The sequence below is a fragment of the Sclerotinia sclerotiorum genome, genomic scaffold (genome assembly GCF_000146945.2).
Source record: "Sclerotinia sclerotiorum 1980 UF-70 scaffold_4 genomic scaffold, whole genome shotgun sequence".
Lineage (NCBI taxonomy): Eukaryota > Fungi > Ascomycota > Leotiomycetes > Helotiales > Sclerotiniaceae > Sclerotinia > Sclerotinia sclerotiorum.
The window spans coordinates 574,138-586,504 of NW_001820832.1; the positions used below are offsets into that span (position 1 = coordinate 574,138).

The 12,367-nt window shown below is 43.3% G+C and overlaps 5 protein-coding genes across 5 annotated transcripts; 4 read left to right on the forward strand and 1 right to left on the reverse strand.

Moving 5' to 3' along the window:
* Window positions 1-251: 251 nt before the first annotated feature.
* SS1G_03314 (hypothetical protein) lies at window positions 252-1,648 on the reverse strand (the record flags this gene model as incomplete). The annotated part of the gene is made up of 5 exons (XM_001595175.1): window positions 252-827; window positions 888-1,244; window positions 1,298-1,395; window positions 1,446-1,484; window positions 1,540-1,648. The coding sequence occupies 5 exons, from the start codon at window positions 1,646-1,648 to the stop codon at window positions 252-254; spliced, it is 1,179 nt and encodes a 392-aa protein (XP_001595225.1).
* A 908-nt stretch (window positions 1,649-2,556) lies between these two features.
* SS1G_03315 (hypothetical protein) lies at window positions 2,557-4,118 on the forward strand (the record flags this gene model as incomplete). Its single annotated transcript, XM_001595176.1, has 7 exons — window positions 2,557-2,577; window positions 2,712-2,787; window positions 2,843-2,959; window positions 3,019-3,106; window positions 3,157-3,294; window positions 3,348-3,815; window positions 3,869-4,118. The coding sequence occupies 7 exons, from the start codon at window positions 2,557-2,559 to the stop codon at window positions 4,116-4,118; spliced, it is 1,158 nt and encodes a 385-aa protein (XP_001595226.1).
* Window positions 4,119-4,790: 672 nt separating this feature from the next.
* Window positions 4,791-5,842, forward strand: SS1G_03316 (hypothetical protein; the record flags this gene model as incomplete). Its single annotated transcript, XM_001595177.1, has 5 exons — window positions 4,791-4,964; window positions 5,020-5,064; window positions 5,122-5,147; window positions 5,201-5,303; window positions 5,351-5,842. The coding sequence occupies 5 exons, from the start codon at window positions 4,791-4,793 to the stop codon at window positions 5,840-5,842; spliced, it is 840 nt and encodes a 279-aa protein (XP_001595227.1).
* Window positions 5,843-7,209: 1,367 nt separating this feature from the next.
* Window positions 7,210-8,823, forward strand: SS1G_03317 (hypothetical protein; the record flags this gene model as incomplete). The annotated part of the gene is made up of 5 exons (XM_001595178.1): window positions 7,210-7,429; window positions 7,483-7,796; window positions 7,850-8,063; window positions 8,088-8,119; window positions 8,191-8,823. 5 exons carry the CDS (start codon window positions 7,210-7,212, stop codon window positions 8,821-8,823), a joined length of 1,413 nt encoding a protein of 470 aa, XP_001595228.1.
* A 1,325-nt stretch (window positions 8,824-10,148) lies between these two features.
* Window positions 10,149-11,682, forward strand: SS1G_03318 (hypothetical protein; the record flags this gene model as incomplete). Its single annotated transcript, XM_001595179.1, has 3 exons — window positions 10,149-10,264; window positions 10,317-10,475; window positions 10,536-11,682. The coding sequence occupies 3 exons, from the start codon at window positions 10,149-10,151 to the stop codon at window positions 11,680-11,682; spliced, it is 1,422 nt and encodes a 473-aa protein (XP_001595229.1).
* Between the last annotated feature and the right edge of the window lie 685 nt (window positions 11,683-12,367).

A 12,367-nucleotide genomic window follows, 5' to 3' on the forward strand; every position in this document is an offset into this window, starting at 1 on the left:
TGATTCAAGGGAGAACAGACATGATACACGGCGGCAGTATTAATGAAGTATAGAAAGAAGGCCTTATTAGTATTGACTTATTAACAATTCTATGATCCAGTTGGTGGTATATGCAAGCTCTCGTGCATAAATAAGCCTCAAATCCATGCGCAATGTTCACCCATACACGACGTACCCTAATAACTCCGATTATGATGGTATCCTGACTCCTTACCGTGCCGTGATATATATGCATTAAAAGGAAAGTGAATCTACTCGACTCTCAGAACCCTCTTCCAGCCATCCCTTATGCAGTAACGCTTGCCATCTTCACCCTCGGCAATGATAAACTTCTCCCATCGACTGTCGGTGCCTGCTCCGACAACAATCAAACTTTCATCACTTGTCCATCCAATGAGACCTTTTGTGGGTTTTGGTCCAGCCTCGCTTGCTGTTAGTGGATTAGAAGACGCCGACAAAGGCTCCTCGCCAGTGGAAAATGCCGCTGTAGCAAAAGAGTATACATCTGAGAACACTCGAGGCATCAAAGGGAGTCTCCCTAGAATTCCCCATTTGTTGCTGGTATCAGAATCCGGCGTCGATGGACTACTGATGCCACCACCTCCAAGGGATGTAAGCCGTCGATGACCAAGCTCTGATTCAGATCTCGGAGGCTTCGAGGGATGTGGAATATCGAAAATATGGAGCGTAGACTTATCTGAAGTAACAGCTAGGAGCTGACCTGAAGGAGCAATGGAAATAGAGAAAATATCAGCATGGTCAACACCTCGTCTGAGTTCAGCTATTTTCGCACAATTGCTTGTTGCAAACACCCGGACAAGTGTACCCTGCGTTGATATGAGCTTAGGAACTTTTCAAAAACACATGGGCAATGAATGAGGACGTACGGTTTCGCTGGCAGTTGCAATGACCTCCTCATCACGACTTAAAGCTAGAGCTCGGAGAGCCCCCGAATGAGCGGGTATAATGCTGACGTTTCCAGTACTGAGTTCAACCACTTGTACTTGACCAACCGTTCTACCAGGAAATATCAAGATACTGGTCCCCAAGCAGCATAAACCATAAGGATTTCCTGCAGTTTCGAAAGCCTGATATAGCTCAGGCGTACTATGGAAGAGGTAGACGCGTATGCTGTTCAAAAGTGCGACAACTATGTGAGTCCTCGAAATCCGAACCCCTCTAACAGACGTAAGAAGCGATAGTTGTGTGGCGATCTTTCGTTTCGAATCATCCCAGATGATTACCTACAACGATGTTAGGTTTCAAACACAAATTCACATTTCCAGTATCTGCTTGCCTTATTTTGAGCGAACTTTGGTTGTTTTCCGCCACCAACTAGTGCGATATAGTTGGTCTTTCCAAGCATTTCTGCTATTCCAACTCCGCCGTTGAAATCTACCTCCCAATCAGCGTGGCCCATCCGCGACGTTGTGGTTGATAAATACCTCTGGTAACTCGTTGTTGACATCCTTCTGTGTTGAATACTATATTTTTCAATTAGGTCACCTATATATACTAAGGAGCTGCCTAGAAACGTACCACGAAATCCTGTATCAAGTCCAATGGCAAAGCAGCTGGCATCGTGGTTGAAGGAAGCCGATAAGGCTGCGGGATTCCTCGAGTTCTCTATCGCTGGTCTGGTATTCATCTTTGATAGCGATAACGTGCCACAATATTAATATTGTTTGTCTTGTAATGCCCAACGAAAGGATGAATAAAAATAGAGTAGAATTTGTCAGGAACTTGTACGGCCCTTCATCACTAGCGAGTCTCCTAGTTTTGAGTAATTCAAAAGATTTGGGGCAACGAGTGTGTCCTAGATATCGATGTTTGAAGTGGGTGATATGCTGAATGTACTGGATGATATGATGATACGGGACCGTAAGGCTGCTAAGCTATCAATCAGGCAGGCTATCAACAACAATGCACCCTATCCACCGTTCGTAATCGCAATAATAAATACTCAGTGTCGACACGGCCCCAAACATTTTGAACCTTTCAATAAACATGTCCAAACCATGACAGACATTAGCTTGTAGCTGGGAATGTTGACATTCAGTGCTAATCATGTAAAGCTAATTGCAGGACCTTTCCCTTCAAGTTGAGTGAGTGAATATGATGTTGTGAAATTTGTTGAAATTGATAAGAAAAGTCGACCCCATGTAGCTAAGTATTATTATTACCTACCTACTAGGTACGTACCTATTGTTAGGTCTTCTCCTCCAAGATAAAGAACAGGTACCGATTGTAACACCCCAGGAAATCCCTTCTCTCAGCCTCGCACAAGCTCATATCATCCGCTGCTAAATTGGGTAAAGCGTTTAATCTACCACCCATTTCGCTAATTATTCCCCTGACCTGAAGAAGCAACGACTTGTTGATGGATAGTTTACGAGAGATAAATCCAGCGACTTCAATTTCAAAATTTCAATAGACTGAAAGCAATTACATTCTTTCCATCGACTCTTCTTCTTCAATTTATCTTGCCCTCTTATATTTACAACCCAGTTCAATCGTTTTCCTTCGTGGCTAAAGCCTCGTAATAATAAGACCATCATGTCGTCTCCATTGAATGCTGTACGTTTATCCCTATCGACAACTTGGTGGTCTGCATCCAAGTCTGGACAATCTGACCGCAACTTCCTCAACAGTTCTCTGGGGTTGTTTTCTCATTTTGGAAGTTTATCAATACTAACTCAGTGATTTGATAGATTAAGATGCGAAAGAAGAAGAACGTCAAGAAGGGTATTCAGTTCTGTTTGATGGTTTGCGGTGCATCAGGCACAGGTACGGTGACACGAAACACATAAAAATGAGCGGTGGTATTGACTGGATCTCTCAGGACGAACTACTTTCGTGAATACTTTATGCGGCACAAAGGTTCTTCCTGGCAAGGACTCCGATGATGCGGCGAATGCTCATCTTGAGGAGGGTGTTAAGATTAAGCCAATCACAGTTGGTCGGTACCACTTCGATTAGCCATTGAATGAAATTTAATCCTCACTGACGCCTTCATAGAGCTGGAATTAGATGAAGAAGGAACCCGTATTTCACTCACAATTGTCGACACTCCTGGCTTCGGGGACCAAATCGACAATGAGGCAAGGTAGGAGGAACAAATTATAACGTGAAGTTTTCTAGCTGACAGATGCGAAGTTTTGGAGAAATTGTGGGTTACCTTGAGAGACAACACGACGGTATTTTGGCAGAGGAGTCCCGTATCAAGCGTAATCCTCGTTTGAGCGACAACCGTGTGCATGCTCTACTTTATTTCATCACGCCTACCGGCCACGGGTATGTCGAATCTCGACGTTTATCTTGCGACTCCAAGCTGACGTTTCTCATAGCCTCCGCGAACTAGATATCGAGCTCATGAAGCGCCTCTCCCCCAGAGTTAACGTTATTCCAGTCATTGGAAAGGCCGATTCCTTGACACCCGCTGAGCTTGCAGAATCAAAAAAGCTTGTCATGGAGGATATTGAGCATTACAGAATTCCTGTCTACAACTTTCCTTACGACATCGAGGAGGACGATGAAGACACAGTCGAGGAGAATGCAGAGCTTCGTGGTTTGATGCCATTCGCCATTGTAGGATCCGAGGAGGTTGTTGACATTGGTGGACGCCAAGTTCGTGCAAGACAATATCCATGGGGTGTTGTAGAGGTCGATGACCCAAGACATTCGGACTTCCTTGCCATTCGAAGTGCTCTCTTACACAGCCATTTGGCAGATTTGAAGGAAATCACTCACGATTTCTTGTATGAAAATTACCGTACCGAGAAGCTTAGCAAGAGTGTTGATGGTGGTCGTGGAAAGTATGTTTTCGTTTCGATTTAATTGTACTTGATAAATGCTAATGACTTTACAGTGATGCTTCTATGAATCCTGAGGACTTGGCCTCTCAATCTGTCCGTCTAAAGGAAGAGCAACTCCGCCGTGAGGAGGAGAAGCTTAGAGAAGTCGAGATCAAAGTACAAAGAGAGATTGAAGTTAAGCGACAAGAGCTGTTAGCTCGTGAGAGTCAATTGAAGGAGATCGAGGCTAGAATGCAACGCGAGCAAAGTGCTCATCTCGAGGCAGCTAACGGAACACGCACGTCAGCGGATGCTGAAGCTTAATGGTGATATGTACAGGGGAAATGTGTTTATGCATAGAAACATGGATGGATGACTGGTGGCGATGGAGAGGCCTGTCGATTGCTGCACACGCTTTCGTCGGATTTCTGGAGCTGGGGATTTTCTTTTTTGCAGGTCGTTGACGGCGCTGCATTTATTCTGGCTTTTCAAACAGATAATAACGTAGTTTCTTATTGCCTTCTAATGTGCAGCTAAATCGATATTTATTTCTTATTAGGTCAATAATTCTTGAAGACATCAGAGCTATCCTGGGAATATATTTTCAGTGATTGTGTATTTTCACATTAAATTGGGTGAGATTAATATCATGATTGCAAAACCTATTATTGTGTGGTAAATGGTCATATTGAACCATAATAAAAATTGACGAATGAGTTTAAGAAAAACAAAGCAACTATCATTTTCAGATTGCCCATAATAATCAGGAACATTTCTTTTTCAGGCAGCGCTAATGTACTCCGTACGGTGTAGGTAGGTACTACCCCATCATATGACGATTACGTTATGCTTCTTCGGTATTCTATGGACAGTGCCTCTCCTCAGTACCTCATCTCGTCTAGACAATCACTTCAACACCACTTTTCGTTTCTTCAACAGCACTACCGCCAGTGCATCGCTGACCATCATTAACTAATCTTTCAGATTCAAGAACATATGGCGTCGAACACAAAATACTCTCGCGCTTCCCAGCGAGACTCGCTTGATGATCCTGCTCATTATTCGCAAGCCCCTCCATCTTACGCCGAACCTTCTTCATCGGCAGATAATGAAGCTCTTCTAGGAGGGGGTCCAAGAAGCAGCGAGGATAATATTCCGGATGACTTTAAGGTATATACAAGATTGCGACTTAGTACTTGGAACAGGTATTCTGACAAAGGTGTAGTTTGGAGGCTCTGTCGCTGAAGCAACTATTGAAATTCGGATGCAGGTATGTAGAGCTATATTGTCAATAACCTCGATGTCACATTTCTTAACAATTCTTCAGTTTGTCCGAAAGGTTTATGCGATTCTGTGAGTGTTGCGCAATTCTACAAGATGCTTCCGTTGTGTTAATGTGTTGCCAGCTCTGTGCAGCTCATCGCCACAGCAGCTCTAAGCTCTGTTTCTTTCTTCAGCCAATCCTACAAAACGTGGATTCAGTCAAACACTTGGTTGTTATGGACTTCAGTATGTTGAATCTCTCAGCAATAACGGGATAAAGCTGACAGTCACAGATGTTCGGCGCAATTGGTTTTATGCTTTTGACATACTGGAAGCGGAAATCTTATCCAACCAACCTACTGTTCCTCGGAGGATTCACAGCGCTCGAAGCATACACAATATCGGTCATCGTATCAACATTCGATTCCCGCATTGTTCTTCAAGCTGTATTGCTCACCGCTGGAATATTTGTCGCGCTCACGCTATTTGCCTGCCAAACCAAATATGACTTTACGTCATGGATGCCTTATCTCTTTGGTGGACTGTGGGCATTGATTCTCTTCGGATTCATGGCTATGTTCTTCCCAGGCAACAGTACTGTCGAGTTGATTTATTCCGGTATCACCGCCGTTATATTTTCCGGCTACATTCTTGTTGATACCCAACTGATTATGAGACATTACCATGTGGAGGAAGAGATCGCGGCGGCTATTAGTCTTTATCTTGACATCATCAACCTGTTTTTGGCCATTCTCCGAATTCTCAACAGCCAGCAAAATAACTAGGGAGGATACTGTTGTCAGAGGGTGGCATTGAGGGGCTACTTACGTACGGTGCCGTCTGGTGTTTACAATAAGACTTTCAATGGTAACTAACAATTAGGGGGGTTTAAAGGGTTAATTTGAAAATTGGTAGTATTGGGATGGGGTTTCTGTGGGTCTTTTGGGTGGTTAATCTGTTTTAATGGTTTTTTTCCCCTTTACATGGAGCAAATCCACATTCAATGTATACGTCGTCAGTTTATATGCTGGAAATCTTTTGTGCCATGATGTTTTTGGTGAAGCTGCCCAGGTATGACAGGTCTAAGCTTGTTGAATTATCCCCTCCTATCTGGGTCAGGGGTCTAACTGATACTGAAGGGGTAACAAAAAATCCCGAAGAAAGCTCCTCAACGAAAAAGTTATTTGTGCTATGTGCACATACTGGCGCGGCACGATACTTGCATGATACATCCCTTGTAACGTCTAGAAGATAGTCTTTCAGCTCTTGAAGTGATTCAAAGTTTAAAGTATCGATCAGCTTGATATCATCGCTTCTCTAATACCGGTATGTAGCAGATCTAGACCTAGAACGCTTAGTGCATATTGAGGAGGGGTCCTCCCGAGTCCCGTAAAACATATTCCGGAGGAAAAAAGTGGTCAAAGTCAGATAGAACTGGAGATAACCAAGCCAATTAATGTTGTTCGTGGGTCATTTTCTCATAGAAACATGAAGGAGGGAAACGAAGAAACTTTCCTCCTCACTTCCTGGCTCCCCAACTGAGTTACTCACACATCTAGATAGGTATCCGATACCTATCTACCTATCTCTGTATATATACGTCTGGATGTTATTCTCTCTTCACAAATTAACAAATGCATTCTTCTCGAATCTGACTCGCACGATGACAGTATCATCATTTTGATTCGTCGATCGGACCACCTTTTTCTTTTAAATGTAAAACGAACCCCTTCACAGAAGCTGCAGCCACTCACCCAAATTGGTTCCCCATCCAACTCCACCTGTTGATGCAAATCCCTCGTCAAAAAAAAAAGTACAACAGTGAGTCGGAACATTGGAAAATATTCACCGCCCTCTTCTTACCCTGCCAGATACATCAAAACTGTCCCATCCACCATCCACCTTTCCATTGTCTATTCCCGTACTGTCCCTAGCCCACATTCGTTTTGACTCGAACTCGGACTGGTTTTATTATCCTATTGCATACGAACCATAAAGTATTCTATGTTGTATTCACTCACTTCAAATTTCGGGTTTTAAAGGACAATTGAGAGAGAAATATATGTATTCCTCACTCAATTGAACCTCAACAATTGTCAAACTACCGGATTAAAATTTACTTTCCCCCTCCCTCTCCGTTTCTTAAGTCGCCATGAGCTCAAATTTTCCAATCGATGCAATTCAAGATGGGACAAACAAAGCTGCGCCAGAGTGGGCACATCAAAATGGAGACACTACTCTTCCTGTAGAAAAGAAACTCGACAGTTCAACACATTATCCAGCTCTTCCAGTGATGGGTAAAAGAAAGGCCAAAAGGAAAGATGATAGCCCTCTGGATATCATTTGTAGATTCGTTGTGGACCATCAAACTGGTAAAATTCTCTATCGACATCTTTCTCTAGATTTTTTTAACAATGAGCCTTAGGACTATCTGTCAATCTCCTGATGCTTCTTTCCTTAACGCACATCTGTTTTCCAAAAGCCCGCAGACATACCCGAAAATTCTTCGAGCTTTCTTACTATAACCCAGAGTCTGGCGAGTACTGCGCCGGCTGGAATGATGCTTGGCTTGTGTTCTATTGGATTGTGATCTTTACCGGTCTTCGCGCTGCTTTCATGGATTATGTCTTGAGGCCATTGGCAAGAAAGGGTGGGGTGAAGACTGCGAGGGACGAGACCAGATTTGCTGAGCAGGCTTGGCTTATGGTCTATTATTCTGTGTTCTGGTCACTGGGCATGGTTAGCTAAAGTCGAATACATCGTTGGAAAGCTTCTCGCTAACAAATGGATAGTACATATATGTCAACTCGGACTACTGGTGGAATTTGACTGAGCTATGGACTAACTGGCCTAATCGAGAGGTTGGTGGACTTCGAAAGTGGTATATACTCGTCCAGTATGCATTCTGGCTCCAGCAAATCATGGTTATCAACCTCGAGGCACGTCGAAAGGACCACTGGCAAATGTTTACACACCACATCGTTACGACTGCCTTGATATTCACAAGTTATGGTTATCACCAAACTAAAGTCGCAAATGTAATTCTTTGTTTGATGGACGTGGTGGACCTTTTCTTTCCGGTAAATACCCTCCTCTGTCCTTTCTTAACAGACGCTGACAACAGCTTCCATAGTTTGCAAAATGTCTTAAATACCTCGGATACGATAAATTATGCGATTTCATGTTCGGACTTTTCATGCTTTCTTGGGTAATGGCCCGTCACGCTTTCTACCTCATTATATGCTATTCTGTTTGGGCCGATATCCCTAAGGTCATTAACTATGGTTGTTATCAGGGTAAAAATGGTTCTATTTCTGGTCCTTTCCCGGCTCCTGATCGCTTTGGACACCTCTTCAAGCCATTCCAAGATCCTGCCGGAATCATTTGTTGGAACAATAACATCAAATGGGGATTCCTTAGCGCCTTGTTGTTCCTTCAAGGTATCACATTAATGTGGTTCTGGATGATTATTCAAGTTGCTATTAAAGTCATCAGAGGTGGTCAAGCAGATGATACTCGAAGTGACAACGAAGAGGGAGAGGAAGAAATTGATCTGGACGAGGAAGCCTTGAACGAGGAAGTCCATCTTTTGGAAGGAGAACCATATGAGGAAGAAGTGGGCGTGGAAGAACTCAACTTGAAGGGAAGAACATCGAGAAATAGTCGATACAAGAAAACTACGAGCAGTGCTAGTGGTGTGAGCATTCCAGGGCACAGCGATAGAAAGGAACTGTTGGGCAGGATTGGGTGTGACAAAGGCGTTTAGGAATATGCCATTGTTTCCGATACATGATTTTTTTTGTCCCCGATATGCGGGCAGCAGCAGTGTGATGATTCGGGGAGCAAGGGATGACTCGGACGAGAACTAGCGAGGAATATAACAATTTTCTTGCTTTTCATGGTATATGGCATGGGTTTTCTTGTTTCTATAGGGATTTGGGAGATACCGATTGATTTTTTTCCATTGATGGTTGAGAGTTATGATGATAAAGCATACCCTTTCTTCTATTCTACAAAAAGTTGAACGAAGGGAAAGAAAGGTTTTAGTTATTTTTGCGTTCCAAGGTGTCATCGTTGGCATATCATCAGAGATTTCATGGTGATGGACTTGTAGCGAAGGGAAGGCATTATTGTATGTATGTACCTAGTATGTATGTGGATGAGATTTGAACAATACCCAGTTTTAGACAGCTCTGGTATTTTGTGTTTGTCCACCAATAGTAAGAAATGCTCTGAGGACCATCTGCAAGATTCAATATCCTGTGCACAGTATTTGATATAAGAATCCTTTTTCTCTAGGTCTACCTCGTATAACCTCTATTAATCGATACTATGGCCTGCCTCTAAAAATAAACATAAACCAAAAGTCTCCAGCTATTGATCCAATTAGCAATTGGCGTATTCGGACTTTATCAATGAGTATTCCACAAATAAATTCTGGACTACCGGTAAGGTACTTTGAGCGGGGCCGTGATTGCAGCAAGTTACGGAGGAGAAGGGCATGGTCAAGTTTTTAGTGTTGTTGGCGAGTCCTGGTCTGCAAGGAGTAGGCGTGTCTTTTTTTCGAGGGGCTCGGGAGCAAAACGTGCCATGATTGTGGAGAAGATCTGAAATTTGAATGAAGGAGCTATGAGGAATACCTACCTTGATGATGACAGGGTAATAATAAGCCCGTAAGGCAGGTCCCACCGCGGCGTTTCGTGTATCATCCGTACATAAAATCATCATGCATATTAACTCACTATGCTGTCATCGTGGTAATCATACTGTTTTCTTTCTTTCCAAATCCTTTCTTCTGCTGCGTGGACTACTTTGTAAAAGCCCTTGATTTGTTTTGGAACGCGGGGGACTTTTGCTATCGAGTGACTTTTTTTGTGGTGCAGATCTAGGAATCATCAAGACAGCTCGAATTGAGACATTGAGACATTGAGAGAGGAAACACAGAATGGCTGCGCCGGTGGATCCAGCGACGAGGAAGAAGGTGTTGAGAGTGGTTTTCTTTTCGCTGTTGTTAGATTTGGTATGTTTTATATTAGCAGATTCAAATGAAAAGGATAGCAAAATAGCTAACCCATTTATTCCAGATCTCGTATGATATACTTTCCAAATGAAACAAGCCGGCAGAATGATAGCAAACTGACGCGCTACTTTGGCAGATTCACATTCATATTACCTCTATTTCCAAAGCTATTAGAGTTCTATAGGAAGTCAGTATAGCAGTTTTTTAACTAAACGGATAGATAGCTAATAGGAAAGCAGTCTCGAAGCGCCAACAGCCTTTTCTTCTTCATCTGAGTCGCCTACACTTCTCGCACATATTTTGACATATTTGAATACATACAAAGCGTCATTTGCTAGACCGATCGACTCTCGATATGACATCGTGTTATTGGGCGGGGCTCTTGGGAGTTTATTCTCGTACGCAGCTATGAACCCGCTGTTCTTTTCGATTCGGCTTTACTAATGGCATTCATCCAGTCTCCTTCAAGCTCTTGCATCCCCCATAATCGGAACCCTCTCGGATAAATATGGTCGTCGAACAGCTCTCCTCGCCAGCATGACTGGCAATATACTCAGCGTCCTCCTCTGGGTTTGCGCCACCGATTTCCGTACCTTCCTCCTTTCGCGCGTCGTAGGTGGACTTTCGGAAGGCAATGTTCAACTGGCAATTGCAATTGCTACAGATATATCAGACGAGAAACAACGCGGTGCAACGATGGCATTGGTGGGAATCTGCTTTAGCATAAGCTTTACATTTGGGCCTGCATTGGGTGCTTGGCTCAGTACGATTAGTACTGTGCAGGCAAATCCTTTTGCTACTGCTGCTGGATTCTCTTTGTTTTTGATTGTGACGGAAACACTTTATTTGTATTTATGTTTGCCAGAGACACTGCCCAGTAAAGTTGCTCAGGCTAAGTTAAACGGAGAGCCAACTGCTACGAATGGGATTACGAAGGTAGCTGGCTCTTCGGGGGAGAAGACGCAAGCTAGAATGGTATCGACGAGTACTACCGGGGTGAAGAAACAGGGAAGAACAAACTCCCACTTCCTCCTCAACCTCACCCATCTTTCATTCATCCTATTCTTCTCAGGCATGGAATTCTCTCTTCCTTTTATGACATATGATCTTTTTGGTTATACATCTGCACTCAATGGCCGTCTCTTAGGATATATGGGTCTTGTAGCCTCTATCCTTCAAGGTGGCGTGACTCGACGACTTCCACCGCTCCTTTCCGTTCGCATAGGTGTGGTATCATGCCTAGGGGCTCTATTTCTCCTCGCCCGCATCAACACTGTTTCAGGTCTTTATCTTGCTACTACTCTCCTCGCAGTCACAACCGCAACAGTAGTCACCGGTCTCAATGCACTCAGCTCGTTTGAAGCAGGCGAGGATGAAAGGGGTGGAAAGCTTGGAAATCTGCGAAGTTGGGGGCAGCTCGGAAGAGGTTTAGGACCGTTATTATTCACAAGTGTTTATTGGTGGGCAGGCAGAGAAGTAGCATACAGTATTGGCGGACTGGGGCTTATGGGGGTGGCACTTTTGGTTACTTTTGGCTTGGAAACACCGGGAGGAACAAAAGGAAAGAAGATTGGTGATGTTAAGACTGAGGTTCAAGATTTGTAGATGAGGGAGGATACGAGGCTCAAAATTTGTTAGTACAGCCTCTATATTCGTCACTTTTATTGTCCTACCCTTGGGGATGTAGTCAGTGAGGTCATTATGCCTGTTCCCTTGGAGCTTTTATAACCCAAGGTCGAGTCCATATTGTATGAATCATCAAGTGTAGCCGGATAATTACCGGTTTGGATAGATGAAAGCGAATGAGAGTAGAAACTAGGCGTAAATTCTAGTGCATTATATCTATAAGTGTTCAATTGATTGAAATGAAAAGGAAAGGAAGAAATGGAAAGAAGAAACGCTTGCAAAGGGGTTATATAAGTAAAGTAGCAAATAGATGGATTGGAGAAGAACAGAATAAGAAATCATGGGATAGGAATTAAATATACTCGTATAGACATAAGATATTATTATGTAGGTATGTATGAAAGTAATTAATTAACTAACTTATGTACTCATGCCGCGGCTAATATCAGGAAAGCTCGCGTCTCATCTTTTCCATCCATCGCAAGTTTCGATCCAACCCAGACGCCCCTATTAGCTGGGTGTTCATTATAATTTCATCTCCCATTTCTATATACAAATAAACCCGTCAAGATGTGTAATCCTATCTTGAGGATCAATGAGCCAGTAAATATACGGCAGTTCTATTAATTAATCGTTCCCAACGATCGTGTGTGCAATATCCAAT